We start from the raw sequence: 22,248 nt of genomic DNA on the forward strand, positions 1-22,248 counted from the left end.
TGTTGCTCTTTGCTCTTGGAGCGGTTTCCTTTCACACTGCAAAGTTTCTAATCGGACCAAAAGAGCTAAAACAAGTCACGTGCGAGTAAACTCTCCTTACATTGGTCAGAGTGTCAGGGTTTATTTTGCAGCGTCCCGCTAAGTTGTCAGGAGAGGTGGTTGTTTGGTGGTGATTGACAGGGTGCGCGCGTGACGTGGTGGTGTGGTGGGAAAGGGTGAGAAGGGTGCGCATCGATGCCTATTTGAGGACCGGGAGGGAGACGCGAGATTACTGGGAGATCATCACTCGTTTGCGGGCATCCGGAGACTCGCGAAACTTCCTGCCATACTCATAATTCTCTCTTCATATAGCTATATGCCTATTACATATCCATAAAACCCAGTGATATAACCGTGCTCGGATCGGATCGCTTTCTCACTGCAATCGAACCGCTCCAGGGTTCGTTTCAATCGAGCCGAGACCACCTCATTCAAGCGATTTCGGAGCGATTATTTTGGCGCAGAACAGAGCGCGATTGCCCTGTTCACATATGCCAAACGAACCGCGCTAACTGAGCAACCAAGACAGGTTCCGAAACAAAAGTGTAAGTGTGAAAGCACCCTCACTGTAAAGCATAACCGAGTGTATTTACTTCAGATACATACTTCTAAAATATGGACATTTTTTTTACTGCTTGTGTAGGATATTTGATTTGTTTGCGCACTGTGTCGGTTATATTGTGTGATGTATTGTAAAGGCACATTGGTTTATAAGTCTGTAACAGCCGCGTGGTCAAGACTGCGCTTCGGTTATGAGTCCATTCAGCATGATTCTGGGAAAATTGGGACATCTGATCACCCTTATGGGTGACTAAAACAGGGCTATTTAATATTCTGATTGTGCTACAGCCACTCCAAGCCCGAGTTTACCACCGGCGTCGCTGATTGTACTGTTTTGAACAGCAGCGAACCAAAAGGAATACTTACATTATCGACGAGAGAAAAGCGTAATGCGAGGAGGCGTTTCCCGCGTCATACCGCAAATGAATTATTGAGCCAATCCAGGGCCCCCTTCTTCCATGGGCCCTGGGGCTTCAATATACAACATATACAGTCATTAGGTGGATCACATTAATTCATTTAAAGAAATAATGACAATTTAAATAATATGGCCAAAGAAATACCACATCAAAGTGAACACAACCAAATGAGAAAAACAGCACAGAGCCAATGTGAATAAACATGAAATAAAAGGAGATGATTCATTAAATCACAGTATTGACCGGTGTGGTATCTTACCTTGCTCCTGGGTTCGCTGTTCTGCAGCAGTAAACACAAATCACAAGCACATCTGTCAATCACATCAGCCTGCGCCTCTAAATGACTCCCGCGTCTCGCTCAACATCATTACAAACCAGTCGGCCTTGCACTCGCAGTTAAACTTTGATTACTTAATTACAAACTGTTTCACATGGGAATTGTATATAATTGGGTTAACTGTTATTTGGCCTCACACTGGCTTATGCTGTGTGTGTATATTTTGCTGTACTCCAGCTCCTTCTACAGTAGATAAATGTTTTGTGTGGTATAACCATGTTATTAGCTCTACAGGGCTGAACGTGTCCCGGGACAAGAGTTGTGTTTATTGTGCCTCACCCAGATATTTGGCCCGTTCCTCTCGCCGCTTCTTGGCCTGTTTCTGACGTTGTTCTGAACTCACGGCATCTGTCGGAACAACAAAAATAGTAGATGATGATATTTTAAAATGTAGTTTAATATCTTTTAGATCGTATTAAACACATAACACTGATAGTAGATATTTGAGAACATTTTTAGAGATAGCAACCAATGGCATTTGACCAATAATTTACAGCTCATGTCTATATTTAAAATGTTAAAAATAATTCTTTAGGGACTTCTGGTTAGGTGAGCTATGGAGTAGTTCATTACCGCTGTAGCATGTTTTCTATTTCCATTAGATAGAAAAAACAAAAAGTAGAAAAGTGCAAAATCTTAAAATGTGCACAAGATCCAGTGTATTTTCCCACAATGTCACATCTTAAAGGCACAGTATGTACTTTTGCCACTAGAGGGCGTGTATTCGCAACAAACAAAGTTGTATTTTGATGACACTGTTACTGAGTCTGGATTCATGGAAGCTCCTGAATCATGGGAGAATCCTGGAAGGGCATTTGTTGCATAAAACATAAGACAGAATATATTGCAGTTCATTCCACCATGGCATGTTTTCATGTTCATTAGACTGAAAAAAACAAAGATCCAAAATCCACAGTCCAAAATGAGGACAAAATCCAGTGTTTTTGCATACAGTGTCAGATCTTTAAGGCGCAGTATGTACTTTTAGCCACTAGAGGGCGTGTATTCACAACAAACAAAGGTGTATTTTGATGACACTGTGACTGAGTGTGGAATCATGGGAGTTCCTGAATTATGGGAGAATCCTGGAAGGGCATTCGTTGCATAAAACCTATGACAGAATAATTGGCAGTTCATTCCACCATGTCATGTTTTCATGTTCATTAGACTGAAAAAACAAAGATTTAAAATCCACAGTCCAAAATGTGGACAAAATCCAGTGTTTTTGCATACAGTGTCAGATCTTTAGGGCGCAGTATGTACTTTTAGCCACTAGAGGGTGTGCATTCACAACAAACAAATGTGTATTTTGATGACACTGTGACTGAGTGTGGAATCATGGGAGTTCCTGAATCATGGGAGAATCCTAGAATTTACAGCATAAAACATATGACAAAATAATTGGCAGTTCATTCCGCTGTGGCATGTTTTCTTTTTCAATAGACAGAAAAACAAAGATCCAAAATCTAAAGTCCAAAATGTGCACAAGATCCAGTGTTTTTGCCTGTAGTGTCACATGTTAAAGGCGCAGTATGCATTCACAACAAACAAATGTGTATTTTGATGAGTGTGGGATCATGGGAGTTGTCGTCTTTGTTTTATTTCATGGGACCCATGAAATAAAGTATTTAACACTTATTATGATGGAAAAACAGACCAGAGGTTTAGGGTGTGTGACGTCATTAGCATAAACACACATCACACACTTCATCTGACTAGCTAAATTTGCTTATTCATCTCGATTTGAACATTCTTTAAAACATCTGTGATAATACAAGTGCATAAATCAGCAAAATATAACACTGTTCTAGTGTTTTTTGGATATTTTAATAAATAATCTTACATGTTTTGCACATAATTGCAGAGATACTTGAACCCAAAGCATTGAATGCTCATTTGATTCTACACATGCATCATCCATGTATTCTCCCCAGTTAGCACGTCCTCCTTATAATATAATATACATGCAATGCTTTGCCAGTGAATCAAGCTGTTGCTATGGCAACCGGTCTGCCCCGCGCCCACCATCAAAAGGGCTTCACTAAGCCTGATACACTCGAGACTGTTCGAGAACACTTATCAAACCTTCCCCAAACACACACTCACACAACAAGGTTCCCTCGGCGCTTTGATGCGGGTTTCCACGTCTCGCCCTCTTCATGAACAATGACTTGGCTTGTGGCTAGGGTTGTAACAATATACCGGTATGACGGTCTACCACGATTTGAACGTGCACGATTATCATACCATGAACAATTGCATATCAACGGTTTTAACCCTTAAAGACCGAGACAGTCGCCCGCGGCTAAAAATAAGTATTGCTCTTAAATGTTTAATAACTTTTGATCCGCTGATCCGATTCATACAATTCAAAGATTGGCATAAAGAAGAGAATCAGTGCGGTTACGTCATCAAAATTTGACAACGCTGATTTGACAAAGAAACGCTCGTCACTGTGTCTCCAGACAAACCAGACATGATACATTGATGCATTATCCCTCCTCCATGCCCAGATTGGTTCAAACTCGCTATATCATAACCAATAAGCATAGGTTTCGCTTTTGTTCGTGGACCAACACTGAGCTTTTTGAACAACACGGAATGAGAGATAGGCATACATTTATGTGCGGCTAAATAAAACGCAAAAAAAAGAGTTTTGCATGAAATAATTCTCATACAAAGTACTTTTGCATGCACAGCAGCACAGAAACATGACAAAACAGTGACACAGCAAAGACGAACTGCTGCTCTTGCTGTTTTCAAAAGACGCAAATGAAGGTGCAGCTGTTTATCTGCATTGCAGACAACCATATCCAAATCCATATCCGCAGACAACCATATCCATGCTGGCACATAAAACCTAAGGATGTTCCATATTGAATCTAGTTTCGTTATGTAACTATTTATAGTATAGTAAATATTTATATCTATTTTTTTACTGAGGATTTGCACCATGTTTATTTGGACTTTGACACATTATTTATTATTTTCTTATTTTTTTATTTGTTCATTGTAAGTGGTGTTGTTTATAGTAACTGAAAATATATTATTTGGAAAAAGTCAAATTTGCTTCACTTTTCTATTATTTTGTAACATTTTTTTTCTGTTTAGTTCATTCCCAGACCTTTTTGGGCAAATACATTGTCAGTAAATAAATGCATTTTTTCCCCCATAGAAAAACCTTTGTTCAGTCAGAAAACGTGTTCTTATTCTTTTCAGGGTCTTTGCTATGAGAATTACTATTTAATACCGTATACCGCGAAACCGTCAAACTGTGGTATTGTTTTAGACGATTATCATACCGTAAAAAATTCATACCGTTACAACCCTACCTGTGGCCATGACTGACAAATTTAGAAATGGGTGTTTTTAAAGCCTGTCTCTTTAAACCCACGGACACTCACATGTATGCGCTCTGCTATGAGAGAGTGTCGTTATTTATTATTGTATGTTTCGTCCTTCTGCTATATGAGTTCTGATGATTTCATTCATTCATTCATTTGCTTTTCGGCTTAGTCCCTTTATTATTAAGGGGTCACCACAGTGGAATGAACCGCCAACTTTTACTGCATATGTTTTTTACATAGCAGATGCCCTTCCAGCTGCAACCCATCACTGGGAAACATCCATACACATACACTACGGACAATTTAGCTTACCCAATTCACCTGTACCGCATGTCTTTGAATTTGTGGGGGAAATCGAAGCACCCGGAGGAAACCCACGTGAACAAGGTGAGAACATGCAAACTCCACACAGAAACCCCAGTTAACCCAGCTGGGGCTTGAACCAGTGACCTTCTTGCTGTGAGGCGACTGTGCTACCCACTGCGCCAACGTGCTGCGTTGTTCTAATTTCTTTTTAATTATTATTTTATTATTATTATTTTTTTTATTTACTACAATTTTTTTTTTACTTAAATCTATTTTTGTAACATAATCATCAAGGATTTGTCCATTTATTTTAATAAATACTGCTAAAATGTTTAAGAAATATAAATCTTGTCGGCGGCAGTAGCCTAGTGGTACTGCGCGCTGACATATAGCACCAACGTGCTCATGGCGACCCAAGTTCGATTCCCGGTTCGAGGTCCTTTGCTGATTCTTCCCCTCTCTCTACTCCTAATGCTTTCCTGTCTGAATTATCTAATGTTCTATCATAATAAAGGTGAAAAAACCCTAAATAATAATAATAAAAAAAGAAATATATATCTTAAAACAGTGACTTCACAAAAGTAACTGTATTTTTACTTTTGCAAAATAATTAATTTTCATACTATAAAAAAATTGTGTTTGTGGCTTCAGTGTATTGTGAAAAAAGCTAATATTACTTTAAACATACTTTTCCTTCCTTTTAATTTACAATAAAATTAATGCTAATATAAAAATGCAATGTAAACACATATGGTTATTCTCTCAGTTTAGTAAACAATTTTAGTAAGAGAAAGTCAGGAAGGCTGTGTTTATTTTAATGAATAATGACATATTAATAGCATTAAAATAAAATAAATGACAAGTAATAGGACAATAATAAATTTAATAAATATTAATAGAATATAACAAAAAATATTACACACAATCAATTGTCATATTTATTATTTTAATTATTATTAATGCATCTTTTTTTAGTAGTGTTATTGACATATTACAATTTGGCTTAATATATTTGCATTATTAAAAATAATGTTATTAAAAGTTTTATTTAATTTTTTGTTTGATTAATTATTATTTTTAAATACTTAATATATATTTAAATACATTTTAAATATTATTAAAAATGTTTACTACTCGTTTATTAATTTTTCTTTATTTATCAGTCCCTTTATTTATCAGAAAGCTCATTAAAATACGTATAGAGAGAGACATAAGCAGTGCATTGTACCTTTTTTTGCCGTCTGGTTGGGACTGGATCCAGGTGTGCTGGGTCTTGGGTCAGATTTGATTGGCTCTGATTTTGAGGGTGGGTCTGTGATGAGGGAGGAGTCTGTGACTGTGGTGTCGTCAGCTTTCAGGATCTCACTGTCCAGCTCAGTGTCTTTCTGAAGCGTGCCGCTCGTCTCTGGAGGAGAAGTGAGGACTGCAGAAGAGAGAAAGAGAAATAAAAATTGATATTTATTCATTCATTTTCATTCAGCTATGTCCCTTATTTATCAGAGGTCGCCAGAGTGGAATGAACCGCCAACTATTCTGGCACATGTTTTATGTCGCAGATGCCCTTCCAGTCAGCAATTCTTATTGTTATCCAACAGTTTATTTATTTTTAAACCTTTGAGTCAGATGAGCTGACTCTTCTATACGTGGGTTCTCAACCAAAAATACGATGAAGCGACATAAGAACCGCTTCCCTCATTTACATGTTTAAGATTGAAACGTAAAAAGAAATCCAAGCAAAAAATAAAAATACACCAACAAATATGTAAATAAATAAATGTGGTTAAATAAAAAAAAATAATAAGCTTAAAAAATTATACAGGGTGGGCTATTTATATGGATACACCTTAATAAAATGTAAATGGTTTGTGGTATTAACGTCCTGTTTGTGTCTCATTAGTATATGTGAGTGGGCTTGCAAATAACTCATGAAAGAATAAAGTTACGTTAAAACCAAGCACACCATTGTTTTTCTTGTGAAATTCCCAATAAGTTTGATTGAGGTGTATCCTTATAAATAGCCCACCCTGTATAAATAAAAATATTATATGATTGTAATGAAAAATATGTATAAAATATAGGAAACAATTAAAAGATTAAAGGTTAAGATTAAATTATCTATCTATCTATCTATCTATCTATCTATCTATCTATCTATCTATCTATCTATCTATCTATCTATCTATCTATCTATCTATCTATCTATCTATCTATCTATCTATCTATCTATCTATCTATCTATGTTTTGCCTTAAATAATTTAAATTAATGCTGATATACACTCACCGGCCACTTTATTAGGTACACCTGTCCAACTGCTTGTAAACGCAAATTTCTAATCAAACAATCACATGCACCTCTGGCTGCAGCAGGCTACTTCCAACAGGATAACGCACCATGTCATAAAGCGTGAATCATCTCAGACTGGTTTCTTAAACATGACAATGAGTTCACTGTACTCAAATGGCCTCCGCAATCACCAGATCTCAAACCAATAGAGCACCTTTGGGATGTGGTGGAACGGGAAATTCGCATCATGGACGTGCAGCCGACAAATCTGCAGAAACAGCGTGATGCTATCATGTCAATATGGAGCAAAATCTCTGAGAAATATTTCCAGTACCTTGTTGAATCTATGCCACAAAGGATTAAGGCAGTTCTGAAGGAAAAAGGAGGTTCAATCCTGTACTAGTGAGATCTACCTAATAAAGTGGCCGGTGACTGTATATCTAAAATATGAATCTATAATAATAAATACATATAAGCCTACTAATATTAAGTAGCATTTCTGTCACTTGTGGGCATAAACACAGAATCTGCAGGAATATTAATACAGTAATAATACATTTCCCAGTATGCATCATCAGATTTTTACCTGCAGAAATGATCTCTCTCTCTCTGCTTATTCACTAACACGCACTTCAGCCCCATTAGCAAGCCATTAGAGTCCCGATCACACTTTACTGAAAAGTAAAACACCATAAAAACAGCATGTGATCTCCCTCCCGCAGGATTTCCCCATCAGAGCATATCATTATCCTCTTGTGCATCCCCTTTCTCCGAATATACACCTTAAGGAATCACTCGCATCCCTAAAGTCAATATCTGTGCTGTTATGAACATCCATACAAAATTCAAGCCATGTCATAAGGTGTCATAGATATATACACTAGATGTCGCCTGGCCTATTGTTGTCTATTGGACGGAATGCGTCAATAGCGCCGCCATCTTGCTACAGGGTAGCGTTCCTTTGAAATGAATGCGGGACCAAGGTACAGTGGAGGACTGTGGCCATCCAAAGCCAGAGATATACATATATACACATATATCTATGATCGGGAGTTTTCCTGGATGTTAGTATGTAATTTTTTTTTCTAATTAAGATAATTATAATTTTACATCACTTTTCTACATTGATGGATCAGTGACCGCACGGGCATTCCTGACAAAAAGCTTGTGTTTGTGTGTACAGAAATGTATTATCCAGCCTCCCTGTTAAATTTAATATAATCCGTGTCCTGAAACACACCTCCTCTCCTGCTTTCACTTCTCTTACTGACGGAGAGAGCGATTCGTTTGTGAATGAATCCCCCGAACGACTCTTTCACTAACGTTAGCCGACAATAATACAAGTTTCTGGCGGCGCAGCATCTCGTTGTCATATTTCTTTTGCATTGTTTGCTGATTTAATTCAACAAAATTAGCATAAGCCGAGTGTTTAGTGCGAGTTGGAGCTGCTTTGCCGTATGGTGAATGCAGTAAGTGACTGTTATCATCAATAACGTTACCTGATTAGCACAAAAGTTCATACAAAAACAGAAAAAAACTTAATATTACCTATGAAATGTTCTGCCTTTGTGCTTTGATTTCTTTTTTTGCTCGTTACTACACCCATAGACAGCGCTAAAGTCCCGCATCTTCACGTAATCACACTGTCTGACTAGTGCGGTTGAATGACATTTGTCCTGGGAGCCCTGTACCAATGTGGCGGCGCTATTGACGCATGCTGAGGGTCCCTATGCGATATCTAGTGTATATATCTATGATAAGGTGTAAGCTAACTTAGCGCTTTCATTATTTTAATGCAAGCCTTAAACCGTCCCCCATCCTCAACATAATGGATTTAGAGGATTAACCCAATGCTGTTTTGAAGAAATCCGTGACTGCTGCCCTTCAGACGAGTTTCTATAATGATCTTGGCATGAATCTAATTAGATACCAGGATCAGTAGTGACCGCTCATTTAACAGCTGACTAAATATGTTTATTCTCTTCGCTTCAGATGCAGGAAGAGCTGCAGAGACGTGCAGAGACATGCTGGAGTGGCGCAAGACCCTCCGGAGAGGCTGTTTGAAGGGTATTTACAGGCCTGGTGGTCTCGAATCAACAGCTTCATCTTCGTTTCAAACAGACAGAGAGAGAGAAACGAGGACAAAATGCCATTTTCATCTGCACCAGCTAGATGCATGAAGAAATTAGGCTTATTATTTAACCTCTGCTATTATTTTGGGATTTCCGCCTGGATTTTGCCTACTTACATTTAAAAGCTTCCCAAATCCACATGCAGAGGTGTAAATGCAAAAATTTGGTATAATTTTAAAGAAAACATTTTGAATTTTCATAAAACACTATTGAAAGTGTTTAAAATAACTGTATATGTTGTCTGTGTCATAATAAACACCTAAAAAAAGAGGCGCTTCTTGTATTTGTTTGTTTTTTAAACTCAAATTTGAAAGTGTATCTTTTAGGTTGTGTGTGGTCTAGGGTGCTGTAATTAATTTTGTTGGTTCCTGCACATGTTTGTGATCATAGAAAAAAAGAAAAATGTCTCTACCATAATCTACGCAAAAGTTATTGTATTCCAACTGATGAGAGGTGCTGTACAAGCCACAGGGAGCGATCATTGTTTTCATTTTTCACTATTCTTTTGTTTGATCAAACATAATTTACTGTGTTTGGACCACGTCAGACATATAAAAGGATTACTTATGCACATCACCTCAAAAACAGAGGAGAAAAGCCCTGAAGCGCACAGCATAAGGTAAGAGATGACAGCTGTCTGTGCTATCTGGGGCTGCTTATTGATCATGAATGTATTGTTTTTACTTCTGCGCCATGGAAACACAGCGATTCATTCAGCAACTGTTTGATATGTGAATATAATTCAGTAAAAAGGATGCTAGAACCATATGAGCACCGGCAAGAGCTTTCATTTGAGCTCTAACTTGTACATGTGTCATATGAAAAATATGAAAATGAACCAATGTTCAATACCCAGCTCGGGTCTCCAAAATACTGTGTATTTAAGTGTAAATAACTTTTGTACAGTCGAATAAAAACCAATGTGATGCATATGTGCATAAAATATAGATTCTACACTTTCAAACAAAACCACTTACGGGGGTCTGGTGCAATGTTAGCCCTTTAAATCTTAAAGCGAATCAAGTCGATGATGTCACGGACCTGGGTCCTCAGAGTTTATTTGGTTATGGCAAAGATGATATTTAATAGTTTGTTAATAGTCACAACTAGGGGTGTCACGATTTTGATTTTTAATCGAAATCGATCGAAATTTATGCTCAATTTCGATTATCGAATCAAAAAATAGAATCGTCGATGCTGCCACGCCCCCATGTCACGTCAGCTTGGCTTTTTTTTTTGGGAAAAATAACAGGCTTGTTGAAGTGCTTGTTAAACTGTGCAGACGCAGGAGACTCGTCGACAGAGCTTAAACCCTCTCCTCTTTCAATGAAGTCGCCGGTGTGTAAGCATTTTGGATTTCCAGTGAGTTATGTTGACAACGTTCGTGTTGTCGACAAAAAAAAAAACACAGTTTTGCAAGCTCCGTTATGTACGTATTACGTATGGTTCGTCCGATAGACAACACCGGCATCGCGACAACGATTTGACATCCACAGTGGCGTGTAGAATTCCTTAGCAGCCCTCCTTCCTCTCTACCTCTGAAAATGCACATCACGTGACCACACAGACACAGACGCACACGCAGCCATGCGCTCGAGACAGCAGGTCCAGGCAGTCAGAGGACTGCTTCAATCTTTCACTCACTTGTACTTAGTCATTTTAGCGAACACCTCAGATACTGTTGGCTGGTTCCTGTTGGTTGTGCGTCTTTTTTACCGACGCCATTATAACGACACAGATCACTGCCTATTCACGAGTCCCGCAAAAAAAGTGATTGACAGGTGGTAATTATGTGTGTATCTTGCCTTTATTCATTTACTGTATGATTTGCTATGGGTAAAACAAAGACCATGCAGGTCAGGTAGTTTAAACGGTAGGCTACAAATAATGAATTGGTCATTAATTAATTAATTATTCATAATCGAAAATCGAATCGTGCCTTTAGAATCGAAAATGTAATCGAGGGTTTGGAGGATCGTGACACCCTTAGTCACAACTGTACATTAAAATAAAGTGTGACCACAAATTCACTCCATAATAAAAATAGAAAAATACATTGTGAAAAACGTAGCATTTGCTAAACGATGGCTTGCAAATTTGACTGCAGACCTTGTGTCAGTCATGTCTACCATGTCACACCATGGTCAAATGTTAAACAACAGACTATCATCTCAACCTCTGACCTCCAGGGGGTAAACATGAGGTCAGTGCAGGTCTAAACATCCTGTTTTGATTACAGGACACGTCTCTGTCTCTCCAGTTGTTTCTAAGATCGATGTGTTTCTGTCTTTGCAGCTGTCGTCTACTTAGGACTCGTGAAGCTACGAGCGCAACTGCTGTTTAAAAGCGGCACAAGAGACAATCGCTGAGCTTTACAACTGTAAATAATCCAGACACAAAATAGCTAAACGCATGCCATAAAACTAAATGCAGCGTTAGCAATTGCAATCTTCAAAGTCAAGCAAAAATCTGAGTCAAGTTCCCATGTTGAGTCTGTAAAAGTTAGCAGCAGGCCAATATCTCACAGCCGAGACCAACGGGACAAACTGTCTGCGTTAACTACAACAAGCCATCTGTCCCACGAAAAATGAAGATAGTGTGGCATTCTTCAACAGACAAGCTCACGCTTATAATCAGATGCTAAATTACTCTCATTTGGAGATGGAATTAATTAGTAGTTCACAGAAGCAATTAGGCTGGGACGTTAAGTATGTGAGATGTGAGATACAATAAGCAGACGCTGATTTGTTATCAGAACAAGAAAAGTAGGAGGGAGATTTAACATATCAGTAAATCTAAAAGGACACAAAGGCAAAAGTTCAAATCTGGTTAACTTCAAATGATTAAGTTAATTTCAATCATACCTGTAAGACTTAAACAGAAATGGAGTTCTAGCACTAGTTCTACTAGGAAGACCTACTGACACGTCACTCATCACAATCAGTTCCAACCAATAGCCACAAGGCACAAGGAATATATATGCTGTTCATTCATTTCATTCATTTGGTTGCAGATACTGACGTGGATGTTCACCCACCATTCTCCATATCACCATTAGGTTGGCCCTGTCCAGGGGGGTAGCCTCCGCCCCTGCCTTCATCCTTGGCAGTCATAGCTGGTTTTGCAAACTTTGGATTTAAGCACGGACGGAGTCTCCGCTACAGAAACCCTATGTTTTGTAAATCATCACTTTTGTCAAACAATACTCATCAAATAAATGTAATTCAATATCATATTTATCTCTTTAGGGTAGAATTAACATGACAAATTATGACTTGAGTTTTTTTTTTGGCTGACATAATAAAGGTCTGCCTTATGTTTAAATAAAACTGAAATAAACAAAACAAAAGAAATATTTCCCTCTAGTTTACAGCCAAAAATAAAAGTTTAATGTTCAAAATAAATATCTTAATAACAACAACAACAACAACAACAACAACAACAGTAATAATAATAATAATATTGTTGCTGTTGTTGTTGACATTTTTGCCAAACTAAGGAGCCACATAAAGCAAAATAGCAGCTTTTGTTTTTAAATTATAAATAAATAATATTATATTATTATGTTACTCATTATAATATTTTTCTTTGACAATCACTTAAAAAAATTGCAATAAAATGTTTAAATAATGACAGTAAGCTAAATTTTCTGTTTTGTAATTAAGCCATAAAACCTTAAAATATATTATAAATGTCAAATATTATTATTATTTTTCTTTGTCATTCTTTTTTTATTTAGCAATAAAATACTTAAATAATGACATTGAGCACAATCTTTTGTTTGATAATTTAGCAATAAACCCTTAAAATATTTTATAAATTTCAAATATTATTATATATTTGCCATTTATAACACTAATAATATTAATAATGCTGCTGTCCTTGTTGTTTGATAAAAATTAAAAATATAAAGTACAGAAATTTGGGCCAAACTATGCAGCCATACAAAGCAAAACTGCAGCTTTTGTTTTAATTTTTATTGATTTAAAACGACTTTATATTGCACATCATTAAAAAGCAAACAGATCCTACAGTAAAATAAACAACACCATTCCATGGAAGAAACTGAAGTAACTTGAGAAGAAACTGAATTTAACATCTTTACTGTGTTATTCAGAATAATGCAGGAGAAATAATATTAACTGGGTTTGATTTTATGTAAGTAACAATATGAATAATGAGGAATAATTGATGACAATTATTAAAAATTAATGAATGCACAACGCGACATGGTAGTTCCAGTGTTGTGGTATGATTAATTACACTAATTATAATTGTTCATGCTGTCTTTAATTAGGCTACATGTCAGCAAGACAACAGCCACAAATACTAAAAAGATGCTCCAGGGGAAAATACTGAAGTTTAGATTCCAAATTTGAAAGAGAACAAAAAAAAAAAAAGCGTTGCATGTGATCCAGGGATGAGACAATGTTTGGGCAGAGGGATAAAGAGATAAAAACAGCAGTAAAACCCGAGACTAGAGCATAAAAAGAGCTTAGGACGTGTCTGGGCAGATCATCTGGGACGCAGCAAAGGGAAAACCTCACTACAGAGACAAGAGGTCTGGCATTCAAGACAAAAAGAGGAAACCATCTCAATCTTAGTGTTGTAATGCATTCAGTGTTTAAAGTCACCATGAAAGCGAAGGTAAGATTGTCATTTTTTCCTTTATTGTGATATTCATCCACTTTAAATGGTTCTGAAATTAGAAAAATATATAACGATGCATGATTTTATCTTTAGGAAATGATTGGATTGTAGGAAGATGGGAGTTGCTAACAAAACGAAAAAAAGATTGACTAATGGATGAAGGCAGAGCAGGGACAAGACATGCCCTGTTAGCCTGCCCTAAATGATTAATAGTCCCACCCTTAATGACTGATAGTCCCACCCTAAATGACTGATAGTCCCACCCTAAATGATTGATAGTCCCACCCTAAATGATTGATAGTCCCGCCCTAAATGACTGATAGTCCTGCCCTAAATGACTGATAGTCCCACCCTAAATGACTGATAGTCCCACCCTAAATGACTGATAGTCCCACCCTAAATGATTGATAGTCCCGCCCTAAATGACTGATAGTCCTGCCCTAAATGACTGATAGTCCCACCCTAAATGACTGATAGTCCCACCCTTAATGACTGATAGTCCCACCCTAAATGACTGATAGTCCCACCCTAAATGATTGATAGTCCCGCCCTAAATGACTGATAGTCCTGCCCTAAATGACTGATAGTCCCACCCTAAATGACTGATAGTCCCGCCCTAAATGACTGATAGTCCCACCCTAAATGACTGATAGTCCTGCCCTAAATGACTGATAGTCCCGCCCTAAATGATTGATAGTCCCGCCCTAAATGACTGATAGTCCCACCCTAAATGATTGATAGTCCCGCCCTAAATGACTGATAGTCCCGCCCTAAATGACTGATAGTCCTGCCCTAAATGACTGATAGTCCCACCCTAAATGACTGATAGTCCCGCCCTAAATGACTGATAGTCCCGCCCTAAATGACTGATAGTCCCGCCCTAAATGACTGATAGTCCCACCCTAAATGACTGATAGTCCCGCCCTAAATGACTGATAGTCCCGCCCTAAATGATTGATAGTCCCGCCCTAAATGATTGATAGTCCCGCCCTAAATGATTGATAGTCCCACCCTAAATGACTGATAGTCCCGCCCTAAATGACTGATAGTCCCACCCTAAATGATTGATAGTCCTGCCCTAAATGACTGATAGTCCCGCCCTAAATGACTGATAGTCCCACCCTAAATGACTGATAGTCCCGCCCTAAATGACTGATAGTCCCGCCCTAAATGATTGATAGTCCTGCCCTAAATGACTGATAGTCCCGCCCTAAATGACTGATAGTCCCGCCCTAAATGACTGATAGTCCCGGCCTAAACGACTGATAGTCTCGCCCTAAATGACTGATAGTCCCGCCCTAAATGACTGATAGTCCCGCCCTAAATGACTGATAGTCCCGGCCTAAATGACTGATAGTCCTACCCTAAATGACTGATAGTCCTGCCCTAAAGGAATGATAGCTCCACCCTAAATGACTGAAAGTCCTGTCCTAAAGGAATGATAGCTCCACCCTTAAAGCCTGATAGTCCTGCCCTAAAGGACTGGTAGTCCCACACTAAATGACTGACTGTCCCACCCTAAATGGCTGATAGCCCGGGCTTAAATGACTAATAGTTTTGCCCTAAATGACTGATAGTCCAGCTCCCCAAAAATCCCAGCCCCGCCCTAAATGCATGCCAGATGTGAAGAAAAGTAATTTAGAGGGGAACAAAAGGTTATGATATTTAATGAAATATTATGAGGGCAAATCAATTTTTGCAAAATATATAACAAGCATTACTATACTAATATAAATAGGAAGAGTGCGTTTTGATTTCATTGCGAGCCCATAAGGAGGAATCTTCATCCCGATAATGAGATTTCTGCAGGCTGTCCTATAGCCACAGCAGGGGGCATCGCAGCTTCAGCAGATCTGACCGCATGAGCTAAACTTGCAGACACCTGTGTTTGAGAATAAACGCTCACGTGACGGGCTCTGCGCCACACACACTCACACACACACACACACAGATCTGCCAGGTCCACCACAGCCAGATACAGTTTCACCTTCAACTCGCAGCAAAAATAGACCTCACAATCCCTCATCAGCCATAAAAGGAGCTAAAACTCTTTAAAAAACAATAATAACGAATAAAAGAAAAGAAATGCAATAAGAGAAAATGTAAATTTTATATATGAGGATGGTTGCCAGGGTGTAGCTATACAGTTGCTAAGGTGGATTAGAATGTGTTTTACCAGAAAATATAATAGGTTTATAGGAGTAAATAAACTTAAAGGGATAGTTCACCCCTAAATGAAAATGACCTCATCATTTACTCTCCCTCATGTGGTTTTAAACCTTTATGAGTTGCTTCCTTCAGTTAAGAAGATGTTTAGAAGAATGTTGGGTGCTGAGACCTATCAATTGCCATAATATGGGTAAAATTACTACCAGACAAGAATAAATGACAGAATTGACACTTTTAAGTGAACTATCCCTTTAAAATAGTAATTAAAAAAACTATAACAGCTATATGACATGACATAGTGGACACAAAATGCAGTGGAGAAGTAAAAAAAGAGTAAAAACTGCAGATCAAGCTAATCAAATCAAGCTAATCTGAGTACAGTTTGACTTCTGAAACTCAAGTCATGGCCATTTAATCTCAATCCTATCTAAAACAGACAAAATCCTAGTTCTTCTGTTGTGGTCTTTGAAAACCCTGATGTGACTTTGAATCTCCAGCTGTAAACACTGAGTTTGTGGATTTAGCATTAGCATATGTGCTCTGTGAAGGGATTAGCAGACACAATGGTGTGAAGTGGGTCAGTGGCACGTCTATGGCGGAGCCAAGAGAGCAAGGGCTCGGTGGATCTGGGTCAGCCGGACCCCAGGCATGAGCGGCATGTGTTTCTACTGTCTGTGTGGATGGCAACAGAGGACAACATGGCACCAGCGCCTGCGTTCTGGCCATACACACACACACGACCTGCTGAGAGCAGCAGTGTGGATAAACAAGGACACTGAGAGACACTGAGAAATCTACCATTTATACTTAAAAATGCCACAGATACTTGATAATAATTGAATTTAAAGTGGCTTTAACTTAATCTCAGGCTAATAATATGGGTCATTCTTCAGGAAGTGATGCTCTATTTGTCAAACAAAAAAACTGATATTAAATAATATAAAATTTAGTTTGCTCTTTCGTAGGTTTTATATCATATTTATGATATAATTAGTAATAACAAAATGCTGACGTGACATTATTTAAGAGATTTCCCATTTGATCCAAATTAAATTAAACAATTTTTTGATGCTTATCTGAGCATCAGATGATTTTTATGCACAATATCGTTTAAAACTCTATCTAGATGCAATTATATAATGTTTTTACAGCATGTTTTAAACAAAGGTATATTTCTCTTACTTTTTTTTTTAATTTAACAGTGGAGAGAAAATATCAATATTTTTAGTGCTGATGTTTGGGGACAAAGAACAAAAATATTGACTGTGAAGAATGTGGTGTAATATTGATTTAATATCTATGGTTATTTATGGCCAATAAGTCTAGTACACACACATATTTTGAGATATAAATGCTACAAACTGCAGTTCAAAAGTTTTGGGTCATTTGGAAGCCCAATTTGGAAAAAAAATGACACTTTTATAAAAACAAGAACACATTAAATTGATTAAATGTGACAATAAAGTCATTTATAACTTTATATTTTCCTTTATAATGAATGCTGTTCTGTTGAGCTTTCTGTTTCTAAACGAGTGCTTAGGGCACATAAAGTACATTATTGCAATAAAATACATTTAAAATGTTCTCAATTAAACAGTTTTTAATGTACAGTACTAAATATATTTTTTAGTAATTGTGAAAAATAGTTGATTTTTGTTTTAGTCTGTAAATAATCAGCACCAAAACATTTTCTCAGTTAACAGAATTGATTAAATGTGATAATAAAGACATTTATAATGTTACAAAGGTTTCAAATGAATGCTGTTTGTGTGAGCCTTTGGTTCATAAAACAATCATGAAAACAAATGTATCAAAATCTTACAAAAAAAAAAACTGAAGCTGAAACCAAAGATAATACGAAATCTTTTGTGAGCAGCAGATCAGCATATTAAAATGATTTAGCGATGACTAACAGGAATAAATTACATGTTACAATAAATAAAAAATTTATAAATAAATAGAGCTCGCTTTCACCTTATAAAACACTTTCGATTTGAATAATAGTATAGGTTATTAACAATTGTTTATCATTAAAGGCAGTGAAGGAACAAACACACATACATAAAGAGAATATACTTATGATGCTTGATAAATAAAATCGAACACTAAGTAGTGTGGAAAATTTGCAACCCAGGTTCATTCTAAAAACGTACCCCTATACATTTTTAGAGAGTGCCAAATACGTCCTAGGAGCTACGTTTATCTGCAGTTTTTGTTTTCGCGAATCCACATGAATTCGCTGTGTGCACTTTTTGAGATTTCAAATTTCTCTCACGAGTACCATTCGTGCCTGCTGTTCCTGCGTAAATCCACCAGAGGCCGCTGTGTACGCTTTTTGAGATTTTAAATTTCTGTCGTGAGTGCCAATCATGCCTGCTGTTCAAGGCCGCTGTCGACTGACTGACTGACCGATCGAATGACCCACCCTCCTTCCTTAAACCCAACCAATAGTGTTTTCAAAAGCATCGACTGACCCGCCCACACACTTCTTTAAACTCAACCGACAGAAAGCAATCCAGAAAAAGAAAAGCCCTCGCCTGATATTTACTTCATGCTCACGCTTTTTTTTCAGTCCCTTTATTAATCCGGGGTCGCCACAGCGGAATGACCCGCCAACTTATTCAGCAAGTTTTTACGCAGCGGATGCCCTTCCATCTCTGGGAAACTCACACTGTTATTTACATTTTTATTTTATGGCTTCTGTTTTTGTCTTACCCACTTTCTAGAACCAGACTCGAACCCCATCATCGCAGTCAACTCCTCAATGCGTCTTAAGTCCGGCAACGTACATGGCGAGCTAACTGGACAAACTGGTAACAGCAGGAAAGATGTCCATATGGAGGTAAGCAGTCAGCTGGTAAGCGCGAAAAGGAACAGCGTCATAACGATCAGTTGCGTTTGTTTTAAAGATGAAATGCGGCCATATGTAGCTTTGGCTACATAATTTGCAATCTCCAGAAATGTATATAGGGCTACGTTTTAATGAGCATATGTTGTACAAATAACATGTTTCCTGAGAATGATCCAGATACACTGAAACAAAACAGGAATAAACAGCTGTAACTGAATACATTTGGTGATTCAGACAAATCTGGAAACTCTCAAATCGTCTACTGTAAAATAAAAATGTCTGCAGTAAATCTGTCTGCTTGCTACCTAAACCATAGCACCTGTTTCTACATGTCTAATAGTGAACATCTGTATTGTTTAACAGGCTTTCTTATATCACAAGACTAAACGCACTTTCAATACCTTCAGGTTACAACATTCACAGGCCGAGAAACACAAAAGCAGAACAGAAACTGAACTGCATTTTCCTCTTGGGCTTCTTCTGAAGTATCCAGCGGAGTGGCAGAAATGTGTCTCGCAGATCAACATGCTGGACAAACTGGGTTAACCATATCTGCACACACACACATCTGCACACACATGCAGAGTATACGCCAGAGGAGTGCGTGAACCATCCAAACAGCATTAATATTTGAACAATCCTCCGCATTTCTACCCCTCGGTTTAGTCAGACATTGGCACAAATGGAAATTTAGAAACAGCTCTATCTTGATATATGGCTGTGAGACTGCCTGAGTTCATGACTAAAATCTGTTCTTCAGCTTACGGCACAAAAAAAAAAATGATTCAATAACAAGAAACACATGGTCTGAGCGGTTGCCCGTGATTACAGACACAACAAACACAACAACAGCAAGTATTTTAAGCCATGACACTGACTGCGAGCGTTTGCTAGCTAGCCTACAATTGAATCAAGCGTATTAGCCATTAGATCGTTAAAAAACAAAAACAAATTTGAAGTGGTAAAGTTTATTGAACAGGGTTTAGACAAATGTAAGACTTTTCAAGACCATTATGAACTAAATTTAAGATGTATACATAGCCAAATGCTAACACCGTGTGCTAACAACATGCAACAAAATTCCAACGACAAGCAGTTTGACTGTCTGCACTAACATTTAAGCTAATACCAGCCAATGCACTACCAATAAAAAGGCTTTCAAATTTAATTAATACATATTAAACCTCTTTAACATCATTAATAGGCTACTGAGTGACTGATGTTCTTGGTTTGTGACAGAAATTCAAAGCGACGTTCATTTTCAAACCGTCTGCTAGTTATTTTATTTTCAAGATCTGAGGTGAACTATCTGCTGCTGCTTTCAGTGGTATGGCAATAAATGACATGTGGTGTTCAAATTCACATTGGTAGTGTTTAACACTGAATAAAGCCCATAATCGGTACCTGAGGTGATCATTGTCGTAGTAGTTTATGCTGTTGTTCTGCTGCGACGTCACGGAAATAGAAAGCATTTATAAAAACAGAAATTTTGAGCCTCACCGACGCAGATGGTTAGTTTTATTTGTCCAATTAAAAAAAATATGATATAGTTATTTCTTAGCCACATATTTCATTATTGTGCCAAAACAGGCAAACCCTATTTTAAAAAATTTATATATATTTTTAGATAATTAAAATATATTGGTCAACCAAACTTTTGTCAAAGGTTTTGCCGTGAGTATTACCACACTCATTATCGGGAGGCGCTATAATCACTCTCATAGGAGAATTTAGCTTTCACCATCCAAAATAAATAAAGTTATCCAACATGTGCTCCCGATAGCTCCGCCCCTTCCGCTACGTAAGCAAAACTGTGATCGTTGAGTGCGTGAAGTGTCCAACATTACACACTTCATTAGAGTTTTCAGTGTAAACGCACTACTTACACTATTTATACTACAAAATGGCATAGAATAATACATAAGTATGCGATTTGGGACGCACCTTAAGACTTTTTAAGTCCTTTTATAGACACCCTTACTGAAGTACATTTTCACAATAAAATACATTTGAAATGTTCTACTTTAAAATTTTATTAAATTTACAGTATTAAACATGACTAGTTTACACTGATTTTTGTTTTAGTGCATAAATAATCAGCATCAAAAACACTATCTCAGTTAACAGAATCATTGCCAGAACTTTGGATAAAAATCTGGAAACATGAAAGGTTTTCTATTAGGTTAACAAAATGTTAGTTATTTGATGTTTAATGTTTTTAAACCACTATAGCGCAACAATGATTAAACCTTCTAAAATTTCGTACAAAAAGCATTAATCTTTTTGCTATTAAAATAATAACAAAAATGATTCATGTAACTAATCAGTGCTCCAGACTAATATTTGACAGCATGGCACATATATTAATAATAATACATTGCAACATAATTTCGATCTGCATTACAATTTTATTGTGATGTTTTGAATGACAAAAATAAAGGAAACTGAATCTGAATATTACTAACATTACAAGCATTATATGTACATTATTTAAACAATTACCTGCCTATTATTCTATTAATATGATATTAACTGTCTATTAGCACTTATAAAGTAGGATCTTATTTTACATTCCTAATCCTACCCAACTACAACCTTACTAACTATTCATAAGCAGCTAATTAGTAGTTTATTGAGCTAAAATTATTAGTTAATGGTTTGTAATTAGTGTGAATTGTATATTAAAATACAATTAAAAAAACATTCATATTACAAAAGTCTGCATAGCCATGAAAAAAATGGATGTTGTGACAAAATATGAAATAAATGGTCAGCTGGGTCAACTCATTCAGTGAACAGTGAATCTCAAACCCTTTATTTTATATGATTTAAATCACAATATGCAGGATTGTTTCACATATTTAAGCATTTTTGTTTTTTGAGCAAACGTCTAACAGCCTCTGACCTCAGATCAGTAAAAAACGAGATAAGCCGCATTAAGGGAATTTTATCTTTCTACATTAAAGCTGCCCTCGGTGTGGTTTTAGTGGAAAGAACATCCAAATGTATACATGCACACTCATCCAGTGTGTATTTGTGTCTGTGTTCATGAAGGATGTCAGCACAGGGACTCTGTTTACATGCGCACTGACCCACATCTATCCCTCCTCATGTTATGGCAGCTGCTTTCAACAGCACAGCCACCAACAGGA

The 22,248-nt window shown here is 37.2% G+C and overlaps 1 protein-coding gene across 4 annotated transcripts in view; it reads right to left on the minus strand.

Moving 5' to 3' along the window:
• map7d1b (MAP7 domain containing 1b) overlaps positions 1-22,248 on the minus strand; it is an 81,252-nt gene that overhangs the window by 38,199 nt on the left and 20,805 nt on the right. For 2 of the 4 annotated variants that reach the window (XM_005173748.2, XM_005173746.2), the window contains exons 2-4: positions 6,238-6,432; positions 1,636-1,704; positions 1,279-1,299 (exon numbers count right to left, since the gene is read on the minus strand). In XM_005173748.2, the coding sequence (XP_005173805.1) occupies positions 1,279-1,299; positions 1,636-1,704; positions 6,238-6,432 (285 nt within the window). 4 annotated transcript variants of the gene reach the window in all.

This window comes from Danio rerio, chromosome 19 (genome assembly GCF_049306965.1).
Source record: "Danio rerio strain Tuebingen ecotype United States chromosome 19, GRCz12tu, whole genome shotgun sequence".
In the NCBI taxonomy this organism is placed as follows: Eukaryota; Metazoa; Chordata; class Actinopteri; order Cypriniformes; family Danionidae; genus Danio; species Danio rerio.